Raw genomic sequence first — 23520 nt, 5'->3', positions numbered from 1 at the left:
TGTGGTGCTAACATATTATGTTCTGTTCAGAGGTGTATTCTTCTGACAGAAGAGCAAGAATAAGTTTAGCTAGGTACAAAGATCAATATAGTAAGCACAGATTATTTGTTACCACACATGTAAAATAGGTATTAATGCATTTACTACAACCTCGTTAAAATGTCATACCACTAAACCCTTAAGATAAAATCTCAAGAAAACACATTGGTCCACTCACCAGTAAAGCTGTCTGAAGATTTACAGTGGACGTAGCCTGTAGGCAGGTGACCAACTTCCTGAAAATTAGGGTTTTTTGCCATTCTGAACAACAGACAGATTGAACAGCAAGCTCATAGAAATGCTATTCAGCAACATCCAGCTGCACAGCAACAACTGTACCATTTCCTGAAACAATGCATGAAATATACACCATCAGAAACAGAGGCATGCAGCCTATGGCAAAACCGAGTGAGATGCATATTTCTCAGTTAAAATTTTTGGTGAAATAAATTCTTAAAAAATGCCTCCATTCTACGGGAAAACTTCTAATAACATTAGAACATAGCATTAGAATTTTTTTTGAGCCATCATCATTTGACTATTCATTTTTGAATATGGTAACGTATTGCCATTCCTTTGTTCACTACAAGCCACAAAAATTTCATCCTGACATTCTTACTACAGCGTTAATGTCCCCCAGAACACCATTTTCCCAGTTGGGTGTCCTAATTAAACCAGATCTACACAAACTGTACCACACACATTTTATTCCCTACACATTCAAAGTTCTCCAAAGCGTTCTTGCCCAGCTAAAGGTTTTGGGTTTTTTGTTTGGGTCTTGGTGGTTGTTATTTTTACAATACTTCAGACAGTTGAAGATCTTTCTCCTGTACAAGCCTTTAATTTTACAAACAAGAAAACAAAACAAAACTGTAGGGTGAGGAAATACAGAAATATAGAGGCTTTATTTGTTTAAATACATAACCAACATAATGAGTCTCTCTCAACAAGTATAAATTATTGTTATTCTTCCCATCATACTTGCCAGCAGGAAAAATAAACTGTATTTAATTTGCTAAACAGATGATACCTTCATCTATGAATTCTCTCATAAGAGACACTCTAATCTTCTTTAAAGTATATGTTTAAGGGGGCAAGGAAGGAAAAAGAAAAAAATATTTTTTAGGCAGTCTCATAAAACGGAAAGTAACCATACCTTAATGGAGCAAATTGAAAACAGGTAATTGACAAAGAAGATCTCCTCATTTTGGAGAGTAACATGTAACACATAAATATTTGTTCCTACAAGTAATGTATATTATCAAATTGGCTTGTATTACCAAAATGTACTGAAAAGCCATTTATGAAAATCTTTGTGGGTCTTTTTTAGAGAAACATGAGTGAACAGACCCTAACAGAACAGTATACTTCAAGCATCTGATTTACAGGTTTGTAACAGAAGACATGCCAAACACACCTGCATTATGAGCAGGCTCAAATTAAATCTTAAAACACATAAAAAAATTAAGTGATCCCAGCACAGAGCTTTGGCAGGGGTCCATATACTGTGCTTTAAAAATATTGTGAGCAAAGAGCGTTGCCAGGCCAGCAAGATTACAGGCTAACAAGTTAACATCAAGTTGGCTTTTTTAAAGCCTGACAATATGACAACTTCCTCTTAAGTCAAAAGTAATTTCAATGAATCACAGCAGCGCACAACTTGCAAGAGGAGTTTAAGTACTGAGACCCTAGAAGAACCTATGAATTTATTGTATGTGCTATCACAGTGTCAACATATAGACTTTATATATATACACATATATGTGTATATAAATATATATATATAAAGCCGCAACAGGGTCTTGCAAAGCGCAGGGGCGGGCAAAGGGGAAGGCAGGTGAAGCAACCGCATCGCACCCTCGGCCGAGGGCCAGCGGCCCGCCCAAGGTCGCGCCCGCCCGGGGCGGCCAGGGCCGCCGCCGCCTCCCCAGACGCCACCTTACACGCCTGGGAGCGCCGGGGAAACGACCCCCACCCGCCGGGCCTCCCCCCGCCCTCCCTCCCCTCCGCGAAGAGGCGCCTCAGGTGAAACCCCTTCATCACCCGCCGCTTCCCGCGACCCAGCAATTCCTCGGCCCGCGCCCGCCCCACCGCCGCCCGCTCCCGGGTCGCCCTGTCCGCGCCCGGTGGGAGCCACGGGCAACAGCAGGTCGGCCCGCCGAGGGGCCGCTGCCCACCACGGGGGAGGCCCCGGAAGCCGCCACCCGGCCGTCACGAACCCGCTCTGCTGGGGGACGCGCCCGACCGCAACCCTCCCCCGGGACTCACCGGCCCCGCCGCTGACAAGGCCTCCACCCCCCCACACTGCCCCGCCGCCGTCGCTACGTCAACCGGCGCGGTGACGCCACTTAGCAACAGCAGCCGTCGTCCTGCGCGCTGACGTAGGCGAGCGCCCTCGGGAGCAGGTCCCGGTAGCGGCACCCGCTCGCCTCGGCCTCCGTAGTTCCGTTCGCGCGGCGGCGGGTTTCCTCTTCCGGCCGCAGGGCGGAGGCGGCCGGAGGCAGAGCGGCACCCGCCGGGACGGGAAAAGAGCGGTCGGGGCTCGGCTCCGTGGCAGGGCTGAAGGGGTCCGCGGGCCCCTCCACAGCGGGGCAGGCAGGAGGGCGGCGGGAAGGCCGGGGTGACCCCGCGGTCCGTGAGAGGCCCTGGCCGCGGCAGCGCCGGTGGAGCTGCTCTAGGCGGGTGTTGGAACAGCGGTGTCACGGGTAGGCCTGCGACCTTCATGGCTGCGTCGTCCTGCCGGCGGATGCCAACCTTTGTCAGAAACCCGGGACTTGGGCAGACAAGAGGGACGTTTAAACCTTTGGCAACATCCAAAATACACGTTTCCTTTGTTTCAAGAGTTATGGTGTGTTTGCCAGTCTCAGGAAAGCGGAATACATACAGATGGGCAAGAGACCGGCAAACACACTTAACACTGCCTCCTGTCTTGTCCATAAGGAGAACAGGGACCTGGCCTTTCTCTACATAACCATTACACTAATTTCTGCTGTACCACATTAAACTGAATTTAGGCCCTCCAAGTGGCAAAGCGCAACATGCTGTTTAATTCCATGCAGAAGTGTTACCTTGCAGAAGTGTTACCTTGGAAGAAGTAAAAATAACATCGTGTGTAATCAGTGAGAACATCAAGTAATTTCAAAAGTTTTTACATCTAAAATTTTTTAACAACTTTTGCTGGCTAAAACAATCATAAGATGTTTGTCTTTAGTAGGTTATTCTTGGATTTCATAACTGAGAATACTTAGTTCTCAGTATGGCAAGCAGCAGTAACTCTTTAAGACACCTTGCCAACTTCATGATACTGCTGTTAACTAGTTTGTAGATGGCAGTGATTTTTCACTAGTTTCCTCTCTATTACTTCATCATCTAGCATGTTGTCTACACTTTGTCAAGCACATAAAAATTGCAAGGGTCATTCCAAGATTAGCAAACGCGCTTAGAGTAATTTTTGAATACTAAGCAGAGAACCTTCGACATACTCTGCTCCTCCTTATGCAGTTACCACTGAACTACCTATGCACATCCTTTGACTTACTCATCTGATTTACGAACCATCCCAGTTTTAATTACTGGATTCCACACAATTGGGTCAGTAGGTTTTCCAGTCATACCTGTACTTTTAAGTGTAGTGAAACAAGTCTGAATGAAACACTGATGTTGATAAAAAATGAACCACCAAGTTCCATGCTTGTAAAACCTTGAGATTTTCCTTGCCTGCAACTTGGTCATAAAGCTTTAGAGGATATATCTGTATTGACTGAAATAAAATTTTTAGACAAGTTCACTTAGATTACTATTAGTCTAAATAATTTTTCTACTCACAACCTAGTGCAAGATTCTAAATGATAAGGAACTGCAGTTAGCACTTCTGCTTCAGTTGAGCTTTACTTAAGTTCCTGTTTCAGAACACTAGCAGCGGAAGGGATGTATATGCAAAACACAGTTTAGCCATCAAAACCTACGTAAGCTGCTAACACCCGAGCACTCTGTCTCATTGCTGTAGCTCTCATGCTTCTTGATGCTATTCTCATCCTACTAACTTCCAAAGACAGCGTACTAAAGTTACACTACAATAGTCTTCAAATTAAGAGTTCTCTTAATTGATGCTGTAAGGTATTCTGCAATATTGCATACCTTTTTTTAAAGTAAGGTAAGGTTTCGTGAGTCAGCTGAGCCAACCTATCTTTGTGCTAAATGGAACAGCCTTATTTACTTATTCAGAAAACTGAGGGAGTCTTGAACTGGCTCCTCATTTCTGCTTAATAAACTTGGCATAAAACTAACCCAGCATTCAAGAAAATCTTTGTCATTTTATTAAGCTGTATTAGCCTGCTTGGGGCAGGGGGTGCAATGTCAGAAGCCCAACATTTGGGAGGAAGAAGACACTGAGATCATGTGGTGACAACTATTAAGACAGCTCACTTACTCAGGTCTCACTCCAAACGGTAGTAACTACATTGTCCCTATCAAAATGACTAACATAAAGGAGAATCATCAACTGCACAAGAAATGAGACAGGGAACGGGGTAGACATTAGTTCTACAAGTACAGGAGGGCTGAAATAGAAAATGCAACCATGAACCATCAGTGTTTATTGTTGCAGGAAAAAAGGCATCTTGGCAAATATTCAAAAAGGGAAAGATCTATTGTATATGAATAACCCTGATAAGGCACCACCTAAAGCACAGTATCTGTAGACACTGTAGAGAACAGCCAGAAAATATCATTAAAATGATCATTTAAAGTATCAGGGTTGCTTCATATAACAAATAGAAAACCGAAGATATCTTTTCAGTTACTGTGTCTACCTTCCCATGAATTTATGATTGCTTGCACATCCATAGGGGATATTAAGCAGTGCAAATAGTTCTCACATTCCTTTTTCCAACACCTAAGGCTCAGATGAAGCATATAATCTATTTTACTTATTTACAAGGGCAAACAAAATATCTTGGATTAAGTTTTATGAATGGTTGTTCATGTGGAGCACTGTAAAATTAATGGGTTTATATGTGCTATCTTATTAAGAGGAGGCAGACAGCATTAAGGATTTTTCAGATAAGGAGATAGGACAGTAACACTTAGCATTTAAGTCATTAACATCTACATTAGCATAGTAGAAATCCAATGCAATACTTTCTGCATTTCTGTTTTAACTTATAAGACCAGGAGTTATTGACAGTTGTTATTATGAAGTCCGCATATTATCATTAAGTTACTAAAACATCCTGCTGATCAGGTCATAGTTATCTTCCTCACTGCTGTACTCACAACACCTATTCTATCTTTTATCAACAGATTTCTTCTCAAGAACCCATGAACCAAAACAAACAGCCTTTCAGTTATCTATGATTCAACAATTAGCAAAGCAACAGGTCACACTCCTTTACAATTATTTTGTAGATTGCACCAATACTTTATTCAGAAGCGAACTGCAGTGCTGTTACACTATTCAATACTCGCATAACTGAAGACTTAGTAGGAGTGAAGTGCTACTTGAACCAGAGACAGGGCAAAGGGTTTTTTCCCTTGTTGGAAAACAGGGTTTCAAAACTTGATGTGTTTTGCGCTGTTCATAATAGGTGGAACAGCATAAAAATCAAATAATTTGTGTAACATATGTACATGTTACATGTTTTCCTGCTCTTTACAGGTATCATTTCAATAACCATCACTCGTTTTGAGAGGGCAGATCAAAATGTTTACTAGTAGGAAGCTGTTGTTTCAGATACTCTTTTTCATTAAATGCCCAACGTACAGAGCATTTAAGTTAAATATAGCCCCAGACTTTCATTGAAACAAAAGTTATAAGCCAGTTCTTTCTAGTGTTGGAAGAGACAAGAAGGATCACTGTGAGTTAGCAACTATAAGACCTCTTACCTTGACTGTCATTCAGCAGCCAGAAGCTGAAAGACTGAATTCTTTCTGCTCGACTGATTTATTGCCTCCACAAAGTTTCTTGTTACAGGCTGTTTAAGCCTGCTCCTTAAAGAGTTTTGCTTGGCATAATATTAGGACTTTCATAAACATGCTACTACTCAAAGCAAAGTTAGTCTGACATTTATTTTCTAGTATACGAGACAGGCCATGAAGCCTTCAGGATCTTTTGACTTCATATAAAAAGGAAGAGAAGTTTGGGTTTTTTTCATCCTTGTTGAAAATCATCAATAGTAACACAGGATTTTTTTTTTGTTGCTGTTAGTTTAAATGTAAACAGTGTGAGATAGAGTGAATTTCCGGTCACATATCTTCTGAGTGTTTATTGAAATATTAGCATAATCAGTGTTCTAGAGGAGAAACTGTGTACACGATCTTCCAAAAGATGGTTGAGTATTCCTAATTGCAAGAAAATTGCAGTGGCATCACAGGACAACAAAAAGGAATTCAAGTACACTGAGGTCCCAGGGGATAGTTTTAGAGGAGACTCTAAACACGACTGATTCCTCTCCATTAAGCGAGAATTTCATAAACACTGATACCAATTTTCTCCAGGGGACTGAAAGTGTGCATCTGCCATATAATATACTTCATTAGAACTAAGTGAGAGTCACCATGTGGTTAGGATTCAAAATTTCAATCCAATAGCCATCAGGATCCTGAACAAATGCAAGTCCTTTCATTTTACCTATTAGAAAAAAAAATACGAGATAAAGTTAGGACTACATGACTAGTTCTTAATGTCAAATATGACTACTTTTAAAAGTATTTTTCCTTCTTTTCCTTTTGCATAGCAATCAGTTCAAATTTAGACAGTTAATTCTGAAACATCCAGATTAGTTTTTAATCAGCATTAGATCTTTGTGCTAAATTATCAATCTTGCTCTCAACAAAGATGTAGTTTAAAGTCACTTTGAAATTCTATCTTTTGTTGATTGAAATAAGTTTTCTGCATATGCCCCTGTAAGTGTTCATCCTCTAAATTCACTTAAGTCAATTACTTCTTCTAATTCCTCTTGCAAGGAATTTAGAAGATCAATTCCAACACGTGTAAACTGAAACTTCACGTACTAGAGGTTACTTTCAAACAAACAAAAAAAAACCGCTGTAGTACAGGCAACAGTCTAGTTTCTATATCCAGAAGGAAAAAGTATCACAGTTTGTGCATGCTGCTGAGTATTAGATGTCCGTATTGGAATGCATCGATCCTAGAACTCTCATGAGGTCTCTTCATGAAAGAGAATCCAAGACTCCTCAGCACTAATTTCTGCACTGTAGGCTATTTTGACACAGACATTCTTTGTTCATGAATGTCTGTAAACATTTGAGCTATACATTATTCATTTTTTAGTAAATGTTATACAAGTCAAATATAATACAGACTATAGAGGCTATTTCTACTACAGCTGACAGAACAGTTGAAATTATAACACCTAGTAAGTGGCATTGGGCAGATTTAAAGAAAAACAGACAGAAAAGTCAAGATTTACTCCATTTTAATGGGTGGGAGTAATTATGTCTTCTGTGTCATCTTATTTTCATATGATAAGAACCAAACAAATATGAAATGTCGGAATTTGATTCATGTTAAAGGAAATACTGCAGTAACTCTAGGCAGTAGCTTACATAGTAAACTATGCCATCAACAGAGCACATGAATTTTAGTGAAGGTCAGACTACTCACAGAAGGCACGTAACTAGACTGATGAACTATTGTTACCAAGATGGATCCATTTTCAGTTTTGCCCATTGTGTAAGAGAACACAGGGGTAACTGGTTCTAGCACCTTCTAAGCAGTGACTACTACTAGAAACATATTACCCAGCTTTCCGGGAAGATCTACTAGGCAGAATATATTAAAAACAAGGAAGAAAACTGACTTGCGTTTCTGATCAAGACTTACCATCATCTGGTTTCTTCACAAATTTCACTCCGAGTTCTTCAAACCTCTTACAAGCTTTATTGACATCAGGGACAGCAATCCCAATGTGTCCTGTGCAACATGGTAAAAAGAGCAAAGCACACTAAGTATTGCTGAGTGTTCTAGGAAAAGGTTTGCTCAGCGTTTCGTTTTGTGCGAAAAGTTTACATGCTGTAGTTCACATAAGATGATTGTATACAAGAAAAACATTGCTTCCAGAAAGAAAAGTATTTTGGCTATTAACATTATTCTCCTTCAGAAAGTTGGCTTTTTGATAATACCTTTTAAAATAGGAACTTCAGAGGGAAAAGATCTCACTGTTTAGGTGAGAATATTATCTAGAGTAGGAAAAAAATAAGATTTTCAATCAAACTGTTTTATCTGTATTTCCTTTCTCAAAGCATATCCACATAACAGCATTTTGTTTCATTTGCTCAGTTCAACAGTACAAGTTTATCATTAATGCTGTTTTTGTAGAGACTAGCACTATGCAAGGCTTGAGCTTACAAATCAATTGAGAAGCTTTAAATGTCAAGTGGCCAGACTGAGTATGAAACTTATTTCACTAGCCAGTGACCTTTCAAGCACTCAAAACATCAAATTGAGCCAGAGAAATACTATTCTTAGTGCTACAGAATTCTCCTTCTATCTTAAAATAGGTAATCAGTGGATTATAAAATATAAATCCAAACGTAAATCAGTCTGAACACCATGATAACCTGATACACAAAAGCAATTACTGTTCTTCATTCAATAGTTACTATTAGCATGAGTTTGCCTGTCAAAGGATTAGATTTTTCATAAAAAATATAACTGTGTCTCATTACTCCAAAACACATTTGTTTACCTATTTTCACGATCTTTCACAGCATACATGCTGGAAAGAGAGATAAAGGATGAGATGCAAGTTCCCTTCTTTCCTAGTGCTAGTACGCTTTCTTCAAAGTAACCTACTAGAAAAAGTCTTCATCCAAACAACTTTAAAATATTTTCTCTATTAGTTCTCATGAAAATAAAGCCTAGAGCATACACTTACCCAATAACCCTTGCACAGAATTTATACTGATGTTTTCTAAAAACCACTTGAAACTCTGTTTTTCCCCAGTGCATTAGAGAAAAAGATGTAATCACAATAAACCAAAGTTTAAAAACTGCAAACACAAAACTAAAGACCTACCAAATCCTCGGGGATCTGAATTGCCATTATGGTAAGACTGATTTTCATCATTTTCAGTGCCCCAGTTGCTGTAAGAAGTAATTATTACACATTGAAGAAAAGCATCAAAATTAACAAATCCTAAATGTTCAGTTTCCTCAGGAGGATAAGTTGTTTCTTCTAAGAAACCAAAGAATGTAAATTGTTGGCTGCATTCATTAAGCTATCAAGATCTTCCCTAGCCACAGGTCCTAGGGATAGTCTCAGGGATAACAGTCATGTTCACAGTCCTTCATTAGCATTCAGGTTCTACATTTGAATATATCTGAGACACTTCTGTTATCACTCGGATTAGAGAGAAGGTTGTGCTGCATTAGACAGTCTATCTACCCATCACTAGGGAACAAACGGTGAGGGTTGCAGGTTCTTAAGCTAAGCAAGACAGTGGGGTATTTGGGAGAGCCTCTCTGCACAATTACAATCATTATCAGCATCAACCAAATTGCCTTGTTTACAGGAAGTGTATTCTTTGACTTAATACCTCTTTTGATTAGATTGCAAAAGCAATAGTTATCCATTATTAGGATGTTCTGGGGATCCAAAGAAAGTTCTAATCACACCAAGTTTTCATAAATTCTGTGGCTTCCCTACCTAGACCGCATGAATACTCAAAATAGAGCAAGCATTATTTCATATTTATGTACCACTGTTCACCTAGCAGTTTGGAAGGGCTCTGGAAAGAGAAAGATTAAGCTTGCCAAGTATCCAAGATCTCAGACATATTTTACGGCTATATGACAGTGAAGATGTTTCCACAGTAATGATGACTTTTTTTATTCAATACAACAGGATTTACACTCATCCATTCTGTTTAATCACCATTAGCTAAATGTCATATTTCGTTATATTAATACTTACTGTGTCAGTTCAAGTGTAGCTTTTCTAGAGAAGGTCCAAGCTGTTCTCTCAGCTTTATCTTTCGGGATATCATTTTTATCTTCATACGCCAGGAAATAGAGTGAAAACTTCATAGCAGGAAAGTCAAATTTTTGAAGCAGTCTAAATGGCAACAATTATTTTGAAATAGTAACTTTAAAAGGTAACCAGGTAGCTTGCAAATAAACCAAGATGCCTCCCCCATGGAATAATTATTGCTGTGATTTTTTTGCCTTTCTGACTGTAATCCACATCTTAAAACAGTTACAGTTTGAACTATCAAATAGAAACACTCCAGAACATATTAAAAGCCTACAAAAATTAGAAGAATCAATGCTTAAAAGCCAAACTATCAAGCAACTGAATAGCAAAGCCAGTACAAAGGCTTACATCTTGAGGCTGTCACTCTGTTGCTTGTCCTCAGGAAGATCTTTATGCTTATCCACTTTAAAATATCACCAAGGAATAAAAAGATTTACTTTGAAACTACACTTTTCTGGGGACCTCGCTGGCACCAGACAAAGCTAAAGAATACAGCAGGATTAAAAAAAAAAAAAACAAACAAAAAACAACCATACCTTTAGATAGATATAATGATAAAATCAATTAAAAAATACTTTAGGTTAGAAACAGCTGCTTACAAAATGCATCCCTTTGCTAGATGCAAGAAGTCACCCACTTCCCTGTGAAATATTTGATATATCTCTATTTTCACCTCTTTTCTAGAGATGGCATGGCATACTTCAAACCATTTTTATGTAGGACATTTAATTAGAGAAAGCAGGCATGCAAAAAAATAAATTCTAATTTCTTTTTCAGCTTACTAGGTATTTAATTTTTATTTTCTCACACACACGTCTTCACTAAAGCGGAAGTAGTTTATTTTACTTCAGTTTGGACTCATTTCACAGAATGATAGGGGTTGGAAGGGACCTCTGGAGATCACCTCGTCCAACCCTCTTGGGGTTGTCACCTAGACAGCTTGCTCTTGTCACCTAGAGCAGGTTGCACAGGAATGCGTCCAGGTGGGTTTTGAATGTCTCCAGAGACGGAGACTCCACCACCCCTCTGGGCAGCCTGTTCCAGTGCTCTGCCACCCTCAAAGTAAAGAAGTTCCTCCTCATGTTTAGGTGGAACTTCCTATGCTCAAGTTTGTGCCCATTACCTCTTGTCCTGTCACTGGGCAACACTGAAAAGAGCCTGGCCCCATCCTCCTAACACCCACCCTTTAAGTATTTATAAGCGTTGATAAGATCCCCCTCAGTCTTCTTTTTTCCAGACCAAAAAGACCCAAATCCCTCAGCCTCTCTTCATAAGAGAGGTGTTCCAGTCCCCTAACCATCTTTGTAGCCCTTTGCAGTACCCTCTCCAGCAGTTCCCTGTCCCTCTTCAACCAGGGAGCCCAGAACTGGACACAGTACTCCAGGTGCAGCCTCACCAGGGCAGAGTAGAGGGGGAGGATGACCTCCCTCGACCTGCTGGCCACACTCTTCTTGATGCAGCCCAGGGTGCCATTGGCCTTCTTGGCCACAAGGGCACATTGCTGGCTCATGGTCAATCTGTTGTCCACCAGGACTCCCAGGTCTCTTTCCAAAGAGCTACTCTCCATCAGGTCAGCCCCCAATCTGTACTGGTGCATGAGGTTATTCCTCCCCAGGTGCAGCAGCCTACACTTGCCCTTGTTGAATTTCATAAGGTTTCTCTCTGCCCAACTCTCCAGCCTGTCCAGGTCTCGCTGTATGTCAGCACAGCCTGCTGGTGTGCCAGCCACCCCTTCCAGTTTTGTATCATCAGCAAGATGTTTAAAAAAATACACCAGAATTTTGTTTTGAAATAACTCATTTCAAATGTCAAGGACGTCCAAAGCGCCTTAGCATAAACACGTCACACAACTGCAGGGCATCTGCCTCCCAACAGTCTTCTCCAAAATAAAACAAAGTTTTAATAAAACAAAGTTTGGACTCTGTCTTCAGCTTCCACTGCCTTGTTCTCTTATGAGCAGAGTTGGTCATAAGCCACCTCTGAGAACAAGTAGAGAACTTAATTTCAAGATTTATAGCAATGGCTCTTGATTATAAGCAGTGTCATAAAAGCTACCAGTTAGCTGCAGCCTCAGTGAGGAGGAAGTAAACAAGTCGCACACTGATAATTAATGACCTATTTAAGAAAAAAAGAAATTTCTGGTCAAGGCCAATATTAGTTCGTTTGCAGCTTAGCCATTAACTGTGCTGTGGGAGTTCTCAGAGATTGCCAGACTGTCCGACTGAGCATCAGCTGATGGGCCAGCATTGTTTATGTAGTTACACCAATTAGTATAATTACATCAAAATAACAAAAACTTTTATTTTCAGAAGAATACTAGGAAAAAACAAACTTATTGTGGCATACAACTTCTACTCACGTCATTCCAAGAACTCTTGTATAAAAATCCAGTGACTTCTTAGGATCCTTCACTCTTAACATTGTCTGCTGAAACAAAAAATCCTGTGGGGAAAAAAGTTTTATTATTTATACATCAACCAGAAATTAATTATGGGTGATAACAAAGATGCTAGTTAACAACGAATCTAAAACTAGCAGGTTTATAAGTAACAAATAGAATACTATAGTGTAAATAAATAAAACCCTTTGTCCTGATCCTACACATACAGATTTGTGTCACATAAATATGACTTTGTAACACAATGCTTAAAACAAATAAACTAAATCACCACTGGTATCACTCAATATATATTTTCAGTGGTATCAAAAAAGGGTATCATTCTTATCTTTATTATTCTTTTATGGACCTGTACTGCACACGAACCAAGTACGCCAAGCTTTGCAGGCAAGCATGCTAGGCACATGAACAGTCGATATCGGCTGTCACTGCAGACACAGAATTTAAATAAAGCTGAACTCCAGAACTCAGTATTTTTGTTATTTCATTACACAGTTGTTGAATTTCTGTCAAGCTTGATGATTTCTTGGCAGCAAAAGTGGACTGCAATTCTGTAAGGCTATTTTCCTCAAGCCACAGTGTAACTTTATATACCAAGGGCTACTGAACAACTAAGTGGATGAAAAGCAAACGACAGGATATCCTTCACAGATATATTAAAAAAAAAAAAAAAAAAAAAGAGATGTAGAACAACTGAAATGCAATTACAAGGTTCTCCTAATAAAAAATAAAAGTTTTGGGGGGATTTTTTTTTTTTTGGCAACCCAGGCACGAGCTGGCCGAAGAGGTCCGCGGAGGCCCGGTTACCCCGCGGCCGGGGGGAACCCGGGCGCCGCCTCCCCTCAGCCCCAGCCTGACCAGGGCTCCGCGCAACGGCGGAGGCGCCGAGCCGGCCCAGCGCGCCGCGGCCGGCCATGGCCTCCCAGCGGGACGGAACGGGCGGTCGCAACCACCAGCCCAGCGGATCCGCTCTTCACCAGGATGGTGAAACCGATCCGGGCTGTCCCCAATCCGCCGGGTTGCCCGAACCCGGGCCGGCCTCCCCGCACCGGGGCAGCTCCCCGCCGAGCGATCCCCGGCCGGGATACTACTCGGCCCCACGCCGCCTCCCAGCCACCGCACGTCCGCCCGGCAAAGGGCGGGTGGCCCCGGGGTGTCCTCGTCACCCCCATCCACCCCACCTTCGTGCTGGCATCCGGCTCCGAGCAGGCGCCGTAGGCTGCCTCGTCGCTGAGACCGCTGACCTCCGCTGAAGCGGCCATGTCGGAAGAGGAGGAGGAAAGGGAAGAGGAGGAAGAGGCGGTGGCGGCGCCCGCGGGAAGGCGGTGCCTCACCCACCTCCGCCCCGGGGTCACCCGTGGATCGCTGCGTAGGGGTCGGGGAAAGCGCGGGGTTGCCTGGTGGTTTCTGTAAGGATTAACGGGAAGGATACACGCACGCACGCTCGACTGTGGAGTTTAATTAGCTGAAGCATGGAACGAAACCAGTGATGCTTCACGTTGCTGTGAGGATGCGCCCCTCTCACTCCCACTGGCAGGCTCGAGGGTGTTGCACCCCCCTTTTTTTGAAATCATAGAATGGTTTGGATTGGAAGGGACCTTAAAGATCATGTAGTTCCAACCCCTCTGCCATGGGCAGGGACACCTCCCACTAGACCAGGCTGCTCAAAGCCCCATCCAGCCTGGCCTTGGACACCTCCAGGGATGGGGCATCCACAACTTCCCTGGGCAACCTGTTCCAGTGCCTCACCAGCCTCACAGGAAAGAATTTCTTCCTAATATCCAATCTAAATCTACCTTCCTTCAGTTTGAAACCGTTACCCCTCGTCCTATCATTACACTCCCTGATAAAGAGTCCCTCCCCATCTTTCCTGTAGGCCCCCTTTAGGTACTGGAAGGCTGCTATAAGGTCTCCTTGGAGCTTTCTCTTCTCCAGGTTGAACAACCCCAATTCCCTCAGCCTGTCCTCACAGGTTAGGTACTGCATCCCTCTCATCATCCTCATTGTCCCTCATCTGGACCTGTTCCAACAGGTCCTTCCAACTGGCAGCATCTCGGGGTGGTTAGGACACCTGGCCCTGGCCCTTCAGCTTCATTTGCAAAAGCACCCATCAGGTGCTGATTTTGGTACCACAAGATGTTGGCTTCTGCCTTTGCCTTCAGGCGCTGGGAGAAGATTTCGAGTGGCGTTTGACACCCATCAAGGTTACACAGTGACATTTATTATAAATGATTATTTCAGGTCTAAGAGAGAATCATCTTTCCTTCAAAAATTCAGCATGAAAAACAGGATTGAGTACTCTTGGGGGGGGGGGGGGGGTGGCGGGGAATAAAATACACTTCAGGTAACTGAGAGGAATGCATTTTGGCAGTGCAGAATTCTGTCTGCGTTACTTAAGCAGCTTCCATAGGTACATTTAAAACCAGCCCCCGAGCAAGGGAATTTTCGGCGGCGGTGCAGAGCTCTTCGGCGCACAGAGCACCGGTTCAGCTCCTGGGGGTTCGAATTTCGGCCGGACCCGCGGCGGAGGGCAGGAGCCTGCAGCGGCCGCTCTGCCCCCGCCCCGCGGCTCCTCACCGGCGCGGGGAGGGGGGGGAAGCGAGCCCCCGGCGCCACGACCGCCGCGGCCGTTACGGGCCACCGCCTAACGGCCAACCGTTTAACGGCCAGCCTCACGGCCCGCCGATTCCCTCCACCGCGCTACATAGCGGTAGGACGGAGGCAGGACGCCCGGGCGCGGGGGGGCTGGGGCGGAGGGATCGCCCCGCGGCGGGCTTCCGAACCGCTTGCGCTGCCGCCTGAGGGGGCTGCGGTCGGTGGTTGTGCGGTCGGGGGGCTGCTCCCCTCTCCCCGTGTTGTGCGACGCAATTCTAGTCGGGTCGGTGAGGCTCTTTGCATCTCTCTGCCACAGCAGGAATTCCTGTTCAGGCATCTCAATTTTTCCGAACAAAGCTAGAAGTCAGTACCGTACCCCTCATGCTCTATCCTCTACTTTTCCTTCCTTTCCTCAGCTCGTCCTCCTACCTTCTAAGACGCGTGCTGGAAACCAGACTCGCTTTTCTTGCATGAGCACGTCCTGTAGGCAAGGTTTAGGGAACCCTGGAGAGGAGGAAAAGAAGTTTTAATAGAAAAAGTGCATTAGCTGCTACAACTAGCGATAGGATGAGGGGCAACGGTTTTAAACTAGAGCAGGGTAGGTTTAGATTAGGCATTAGGAAGAAGTTCTTTACAACGAGGGTGGTGAGGCACTGGAACAGGTTGCCCAGAGAGGTGATGGAGGCCCCATCCCTGGAGACATTCAAGGCCAGGCTGGATGAGGCTCTGAGCAACCTGATCTAATTGAAGATGTCCCTGCTTACTGCAGGGGCATTGGATTAGATGACCTTTAAAGGTCCCTTCCAACCCAACACATTCTATGATTCTATGAACTAGGATAGGTAGGCAGCTGGAGTTCATGCTGGCTTCTTGAAAAGTGTGAAAATCTTAGCTGCGCCACCAGATATCTTGAGTACAGGTGCTTGGGGAGTCAGGGAGGATGGCAGTAGTCTTTGTTTTTAAAGAAAGCTGTGAGAACCCCACCTCTCATTTTGGGCCTTAGGGGAAAGTTTCAACTTCGCTGTCCAACTTCAAGAGGACCAGTTTAAAGGCAGGGAAATTAACATCAACCTATTTCACCTGAGTGTCAAGGAGGAAAGTACCCCTGCTAATTTTATAGGTGACCAGCCCAGTCAGATAAACATGAAGGAAAAGAAAGGAATTAATTAATTTGGATTTTTCATTTTCCTTTTTTTTGTGACTTTCCTAAGTTGTTTTTTCTAGTATTTTTGCTTTGAGAAAGAGACAAACATTTTTTGTAAGAGGTGATTGCATATCAAAGTCCACAGAACAGTGGCTGCTTTGCTAATATTGGACAAACATAAGGAGATAATTATTTAGCACCACATCAGCCTTGCCTCTGATTTCCTATTTCCTGAATCAGGCAATAGTGTCTAGGAGAGTATGTTACAGTTATGCCTGTGGTTGGCTGCCCCAAGGCTTTGCAAGTACTACTGCATAATTCTTGATAGTTATTTTAATTTTTAATAGTAATAGTGCTCTGATTAGAATAACCATTTCCATGCTTTGTTAATCTGTTATTCTAGGTATGACCTTAATGGCACATCTTAACATTTGTTTTATAAAATATTTCTCCATTGTAACATCCCTGTGAAAATAAACAAGCTATTTTTAGAGGAAAGGTTAAACTCAAGGTAAGGACTTCAGCTATAGCTCTCCTGATGATTACAGTGCCTTAAAACTAGTTGCTCAATCCATGTGTAGATTTGAGCACGCTGAATGAAACGTTGAATTTTCTATATGTATTTATGAGTATTAAGATCTACCGAATGGGACTGATGTCAGTGAGTACATGCAAGTGTATGAGTATGCCCCATAATAGGAAAACATGGAAAGAGAGGATATAGATGCTTCTTTGTATCTCTGAATTATGGGCTTAGGATTCAGAAACTAAACCTTCTCTAGGCTTATATGCTAGTGTAGTAGAAAGGGAAAGAAAATGAAAGGAGCCACCTTTTTCCTAACAGCCTACTGCTTAGCAGTCAGCTATGAATATACTTTGTTTTGGGCCGTATTAGAAATCCTCAACTAGGACAATTAACTTGCTGGTCCCTGGCCACCAGGAGACGGATGGAGAAATTCCTTTTTCCTGTTGAAGAATAGCCTCCGTTCTATGTGAACTGCAGTGCTGCAGGGATTAGGCACAAAATTAAGAGAAAGCCTGACGCTATTTCATTACACTGAAGATGTTTGATGCTAAATTATATTTAAAATACTACTCGACGTCCTCCATCTCGCATTATTTCTGCGAACACTTACACAGGTTTAGAATATTATACATGGCAGGGGCGTTTGTATAAAAATCATGTGTAAGTGCTTATGTGAGCAATGCTTTAAGACCTGGTATGGAAATGTATACAGGACTTTTTGTAAGCTCAGTTGCTGATTATGTGTGTATATTTTGCAAACTAAAATTTAAACAAATCATTTATATTCTAGAACATTTCTATTTCTTATCAGATATTCAGTGAAAGTATTAATATTGTAAAAATTTTATTTGTTATACGGAAAGATGTTCACAAAATATAAACGTATGGTAAATTATTTTAAAAAAAAAATCTTTTTGTAATCATCTTCAGCTTGACATTTGTAACCTATCATAAAATGTCTGTGAAGTCAGTTTTGAGTTAAGATGCTCTCATTTCTATTGTTTTTATTCCCTACCTTATACTTCCTTCCCATCTTCTTGAAAAGGTAGACTTGAAAAATCTGGATTGTTATAAACACAGCTTTTTTTTTTTTTTTTTTTTTTTTGCACATTTCAGGATGGAGGGAGTACAAAAAAATAATAAAGTAAGTTCAAACACCGGAGAAGATGCTGGGCCCAGTCTTGCTGCCACGAATAGTGCTGGGCCTCATCTCACTGCAGAGAGTTCTGTGCCTACTCTTGCTGTACCAGAAGATGCTGTAGCCAGATCTATTCGCAATACTCGACGAACGACAAGCTTTTCCTCTTCCCAAGAGTCTTTTTCTATTGCAAGCCGAAAGTTGTCTAGATTTTGCCGGAGCGCTAGTGGAGTTCTGTCCTTGCAAGAAGTTCTAAGAGAAAAACAGGTTTAGTATTCAGCCTTAGATCTTGAAATAGATTTAAGGATCTTTTCTCAGACTATTAAATTCAGTTTATATTAATTATTTATTTTTTATTTCTTTTCTTTCCCTCCCCGCCCTCCTGTTTTGTTTATACTCAGTTCTTTTATTAAATTATTGCTGGTGTAAAGTGAGTGAGTCTTTGTTTTCAATGTTTGCAGTATTTTAACATTTTATTTTAAAGTAATAGAGGAAGGAAGTGGGAGATATTGACTAAATAGTTTACACTGAAGCAAAGCTGTACCCAGCTTAGTTCCTGCAAATTTACCCACTCTAGATACTTTAGTTTTAAATTGATGTTGTGATACAATAAATTGAAATATTGATTGTGAAAAATAAAATCAGTTGATATGGCACACAAATATCTTAAAATCTAGCTGTAGTATATTTAATGTTTGCTTTTCCTTGATATATCCTCAGAGTTCACTTTACGTTTTATAATAATTCTTGGTAACTTGTTCTTCTATTAGCCTCTGAAAATATAGATATTTTTAAAGAGTAGGGCAGTTCTGTAGTCTTGCAATACAAGACAGTAGGTTTCAGTATTAGTTTCAAGTTAAGTAGCAGGTCATTGTGGTCACTGTGTATTTTTAGTTTGAAGGACAACTTTAATGTTTTAGGCTCGATACAAAGAAGCAAGAGAACATCGAAGAGCAAAAGTTGATGCTTCATATAAATACATATTCGAAGTTCTCAGTGTCAGTCTAGATTTAGACTTAACAACTGTGGAAGAAATGATTTTGGATGCCCCTTCGGTGAGTCTGTTCCATATGTTTGTTGATTTCAAGTATTAGTCAAAATATGTAGCAGATTGCCCCTTTGGTATGAAGTGTTATCCATCATTTCAATTGTTTCTGCCAGGAAGCATGATTAATAAGGCATGCAACTTATCTAAAATGATACCTGACTAGATCATTCAGTTTAGTTTCCTGGCAGATTTGCAAATATTCATAAGGTTTTTGATTCTGGCTTTTTCATCTTTCTGACCTCAAGGAAAATATAATTGCTGCTGTTATTTTGACCCAAGGGATTCTTGTCACATCCACCAGTTCTAACAAGTTTCATCCATCTCAGCCTGACGTTTTTATATTCTAAAGATGATCATTTTTATTTGTTAAGCAAGTCCTCACTGAAATGCCAAAGATACTGCAAAAATATGTGTAACTTCATAGGAACATTCTGAAAATTAAGACTATTATTTAGTAATTAGAGGGAAGATTAATCCTACACCATTTAATTACTGTAACTACATTTGGAAAGACCCATAAATAATTTCCAGTTTTGAATGCTTAAAAGATGAGATAAAGTAGGATTGTAGAGTGAGTAGATCCCAAACCTGTGGAACTTCTGAAAGCTCAGTCATTCTTTGTGTGTCTTTAGTGTTGTGTCTTTCATAGTGTCTCAAAGTGATTGAACAAGCAGGAGCAACCAGCTAACCAACCTCACCATATTTGAGGAAGAACATTATATGCCACCAAAACTTTAAACAGTGGCATAGTCAAATAATTTTTGCATGTTGTAAAGGCACAGAAAAATATTTTGAGTAACAAATATTTTTTTTGATTTAACAGTTTGAAGCCTTTGATTCTTTTTTTGCCAAGGGAGGAAGTAAAACACTGAAAATTTTCTATCAAGAAGGAGAAGCACCAGGAATAGGTAAAATTTTAGTAATATTAATACAGGCAGATGTAATAGTGGCTTCTATTGTTAATTTTGTTTGATGTTTCCCAGAATAAAATTTTTACTTGTTCATAATTTTGCAGCCTTTTGATATAAGGACTGAAAATTAATATTTTAAATGCTTACTTGAAGTCAAATTGTTTAGAAAAATTTCAGTCAATTTTAGCCATTCTTGGAAAGAAGGCTATAAAAAGATAAATTATTTTGAAATCTTAAATCGGTTGCAGCTTTTTCTTAAAGGAGTTATGCCCCCAGCTCATTAGAAAACACTTTCATAAAACCTGTCTGAATTTGCTTTTATTATAAATATTTGAATTTTTTTAGTTTTCATGTGCTCAGCAGAGAATTAGCATTCAATGTCTAAAATAATTGCATAGGATTATATCCATAGAGGACCTGAGGGTATCTCATATTCTCTATTTTCTCCTTTAGGCGTGACGTCTTGTTTGATAGGGTGAATGCAAATAAGCAAAGAAAGTATCTCAGTCACAAGCAAATTAACCCAAAATGATGGGCTTGAGCAAATTCCCTTTTCAGTGCAGTACAATACACCAAAATTGCTTTGTAAGATGTATGTTATATGTTTGTTGTAGGTATTTAATGATGTTGTCAATTACAGCCATGAATTCTGCTGGTTTTGATTCTCTTACACACGAAAGAAGAGAAGAAATGATTTCTATGTTTATTTCACTATATTGATTTTAAGCATTGTATAATATCCTTACTTTAAAAATAGTGACACCTATGACATTCTTTTCAGAATGTGGTCGGACAATCCCAGGAGTTGCAAAAGGAAGTAAAATGATGCAATTGTATGTGGACAATACACCAGACAAATTCGTAGGACTATGCTTATTTTTTGTTCGTTGTAAGAATGACAGCCCTATAAATGCAAAAACTATACATGAGGTATTCTCTTGTATATTTTAAAAACTAAAAACTTTAAAAGTAGCTATTTTTATTCCATTATTTGTTTCACTGTTGTCACATAACTAAAGTTACTGGTAACTGTTGTTTTAATGTTAAGCGATAGCATGCTTTTTGCTCTCCTTTCTGGGTAGACAATGAATAGCTGTATTATCTCGGCAAATACTCAGAATATCTTGTGAATTCAGTGTCTGACAGGACTCTTGTTAAAGAAGTCAGCATTTAGATGAATTTCTCATTCTCTTTGCTGTTTTTGAAGCGGTTAAAGCCACTAAATACATTTTAGATGTAGAAGGACTCACTGAGGAGACTTTATTGCAAATACCAGGAGAGGAAAAGTTTACTTGTACTTTTCTCTTTTATGTGTCTTTGAATGTGTGAAATACACATTTATCCTATGTAAATTACGTAGCATGAGTTTTTCTGCTTTACAAGACAAATTCTTAGATAAGTGTGGGACTCATTTCCATTTATCTTAGTTACACATCTTAATACTTAGGCAGTGCTCAAGAAACTGTAAATTAATAAGAATCAGTCCTATATATGTATCTACTGATTAGTGTGATTTCAAATTCTTCAGACAGAAAATCCATTATTAATTTATATACTTTGTGTATTAAAAATATTTAATTCCTTTTGAGAGCTGGGAAGGCGAAGGGCAAAAAGGACTATTAGAAGTAAGAGACGATCTGTCTTTATCAAAAGTCTCAACATTGGTCATAAATATTACTTTTGCATCAAATTCTTAAGTGATGAGAAAAGGAAATTTATGTTCTAGGAAATTTGCTACATGAAGTATGTAAATATTTGCTCATTTGAAGGACATTTAAAATATTAGAATATTAAAAATAGTCAGAACTTGTAAAGTTTAGTTTTGGAGAATAGATAAAAATTTTATCTGATCCGAAGTAATATACATTCAGTCAGATAATTGCTTCCAATATAATTTCAGATATGGACTTTCAGAGCATTTTTGCTACTTGCATTTCATTACTTAGTACCTAATTGTAGATGGGGACATTTAGAGTATTTTTAATTGTTATGTACTACTAAACAATTTCCAAACTTTCTGTATGATAGGGAAATAACTGAAATTACAGAAGTATAACCTGGCATCCATTTAAAACTGTATTAAATCTTTTTCTTTTTTAAATGGTATCTTATGGTCACATTGTAGGTATTGGTATTTTGTAAGGATTTTGTCTTCTTAAATTGAAGTTTTTATTGGCAAATTGGAGTGCCTTTATAAAAAAATACACTGATTTTATAATACTGTGTCCAGTCTAAGTTACTGCATTACTAACAATCGTTCTATTACAATGCAGGATATATTCTTTGGTGTTTTGGATGCCACTGAAGGACTCCTACGTGGTGTTAGGAATATGATAGAAAAAATTTTCGTCCCGGCTATCCTTGCAACAAATAATTGGGGTGCTTTAAGTCAGACCAAACAGGATACGAAAGACAAACAGAATTTCATGGAAACAATTAACAGATACCTTTCATTTTTAGAAGGTAAGCATTATATTTAGGAAGTAATCAAACTAGAGGAATTATACTTAAGAATATCCATTTAAAGGCAGTAGCATGTAGGTAAGGAACTTTTCACATTCTGCAAGGAACAATAAAATGGTCGATAACTTGCATAGTAAATACATGAGTAGATTATTTACCTAAGAAAATACTAGTGATATGTTACTTTTAAGGAGGAACACTGGATTTAAAAATAAGGGTTTTCTGCTTTATGTAAGCGCAATGAAATGGCTTTTGTATTGAAACAACACTGATTGCAGACATATATTCCCAAATTTACAGTAGTAGAAATTAATTTTAGACTCTTACTTGTTTCTGTATTATAATTGTTGTGTTGCTGTTTTTTTTCAGGGGCTATAATAAGCATTGAAGGAACTGTTGAGTTGAAAAAAATAGATTACATTAATTTTTCTAAACTCCGGTCCTTTGAGAAAGTAACTGCAGCAGCTGATAATCCTGACATGGTTCACCAGCTAGAGGAAGTACTTATGATATGGTATAGACAAATTGAACAGGTAAGTCTGTCTTAACACATCAATCCAGTATGAATATGGATAGATATTTATAAATGATGTATGAGACTTGCATGAAGTTAGCTGAAGCCTTCAGCTGCATCTCCACCTGAATAAGGCAAGTGCTTCACTTCTATGCACAAGTGAAGTTAAGTCGGTAGTCCTTATCCCTAGGAACTTACAATCTACCAAGAATAAGAGTTTCTGAACAATTAATAAACAAATAGTAAGAAGGAGAGGACAGAAGGATGCAGGACTTCCATGATAAAGCACAGAACCTTTTGTCAAAATAAATACTCTGGCTAGACGGGGACATACTCTGTTTATAAGGGCTACTCTGTGTGTTTAGCTCACAAGAATAAAAATGTAAAAAGAGCTGACTGTGTGTTTATCAACATACAAATGAGTACATTTATGACTTAACATCTGATATTTAATGTTTTTATTAAAATAGTTCTTCAAGTTTTTTACAAGTGAAGTTACGTTTAGTGCATTTCAATCTATGGATTCTGATTAAAGAAAAAAAAAAGGTATATGCTGAGATTCACAGAGTTTATGACAGCAGTTGTACGTATGTATTAGTTGCCTTCATTTCAGTTTAAGAATGTGATTAAGTTCAATTCAGACTTAGGATGCTTTTCCAAATAAGAACCATTTTCACGTGTCAATAACTGCAAGATTGTTCCTTTTCAAGTTAGTACCTTCAGAGTGTTTCTTTTCTTCTTTATAATTT

General features: G+C 39.9%; 3 protein-coding genes across 3 annotated transcripts in view; 1 reads left to right on the top strand and 2 right to left on the bottom strand.

Annotated features, from left to right (window-relative positions):
• Positions 1-2405, bottom strand: part of BTBD9 (BTB domain containing 9) — a 125858-nt gene extending 123453 nt beyond the window's left edge. Inside the window, exons 1-2 of the mRNA XM_063328692.1 lie at positions 2308-2405; positions 218-384 (exon numbers count right to left, since the gene is read on the bottom strand). Coding sequence (XP_063184762.1) covers positions 218-299 — 82 coding nt within the window. The 5' untranslated portion in view covers positions 300-384; positions 2308-2405. The remainder of the gene's footprint in view (positions 1-217; positions 385-2307) is intronic.
• A 2212-nt stretch (positions 2406-4617) lies between these two features.
• Positions 4618-13768, bottom strand: GLO1 (glyoxalase I). Its single transcript, XM_063328693.1, has 6 exons — positions 13614-13768; positions 12394-12476; positions 9975-10115; positions 9078-9145; positions 7883-7972; positions 4618-6667 (listed from the first exon to the last, which is right to left on the bottom strand). The coding sequence occupies exons 1-6, from the start codon at positions 13692-13694 to the stop codon at positions 6579-6581; spliced, it is 552 nt and encodes a 183-aa protein (XP_063184763.1). The 5' UTR covers positions 13695-13768; the 3' UTR covers positions 4618-6578.
• Positions 13769-20601: 6833 nt separating this feature from the next.
• Positions 20602-23520, top strand: part of DNAH8 (dynein axonemal heavy chain 8) — a 132314-nt gene continuing 129395 nt past the window's right edge. The window contains exons 1-3 of the mRNA XM_063330984.1: positions 20602-20724; positions 22068-22257; positions 22627-22790. Of these exons, the coding sequence (XP_063187054.1) occupies positions 20617-20724; positions 22068-22257; positions 22627-22790 (462 nt within the window). The 5' untranslated portion in view covers positions 20602-20616. The remainder of the gene's footprint in view (positions 20725-22067; positions 22258-22626; positions 22791-23520) is intronic.

Source organism: Chroicocephalus ridibundus, chromosome 3, assembly GCF_963924245.1.
Source record: "Chroicocephalus ridibundus chromosome 3, bChrRid1.1, whole genome shotgun sequence".
NCBI classification, from domain to species: Eukaryota; Metazoa; Chordata; class Aves; order Charadriiformes; family Laridae; genus Chroicocephalus; species Chroicocephalus ridibundus.
This window is presented reverse-complemented; position numbering and strand designations above follow the sequence as displayed.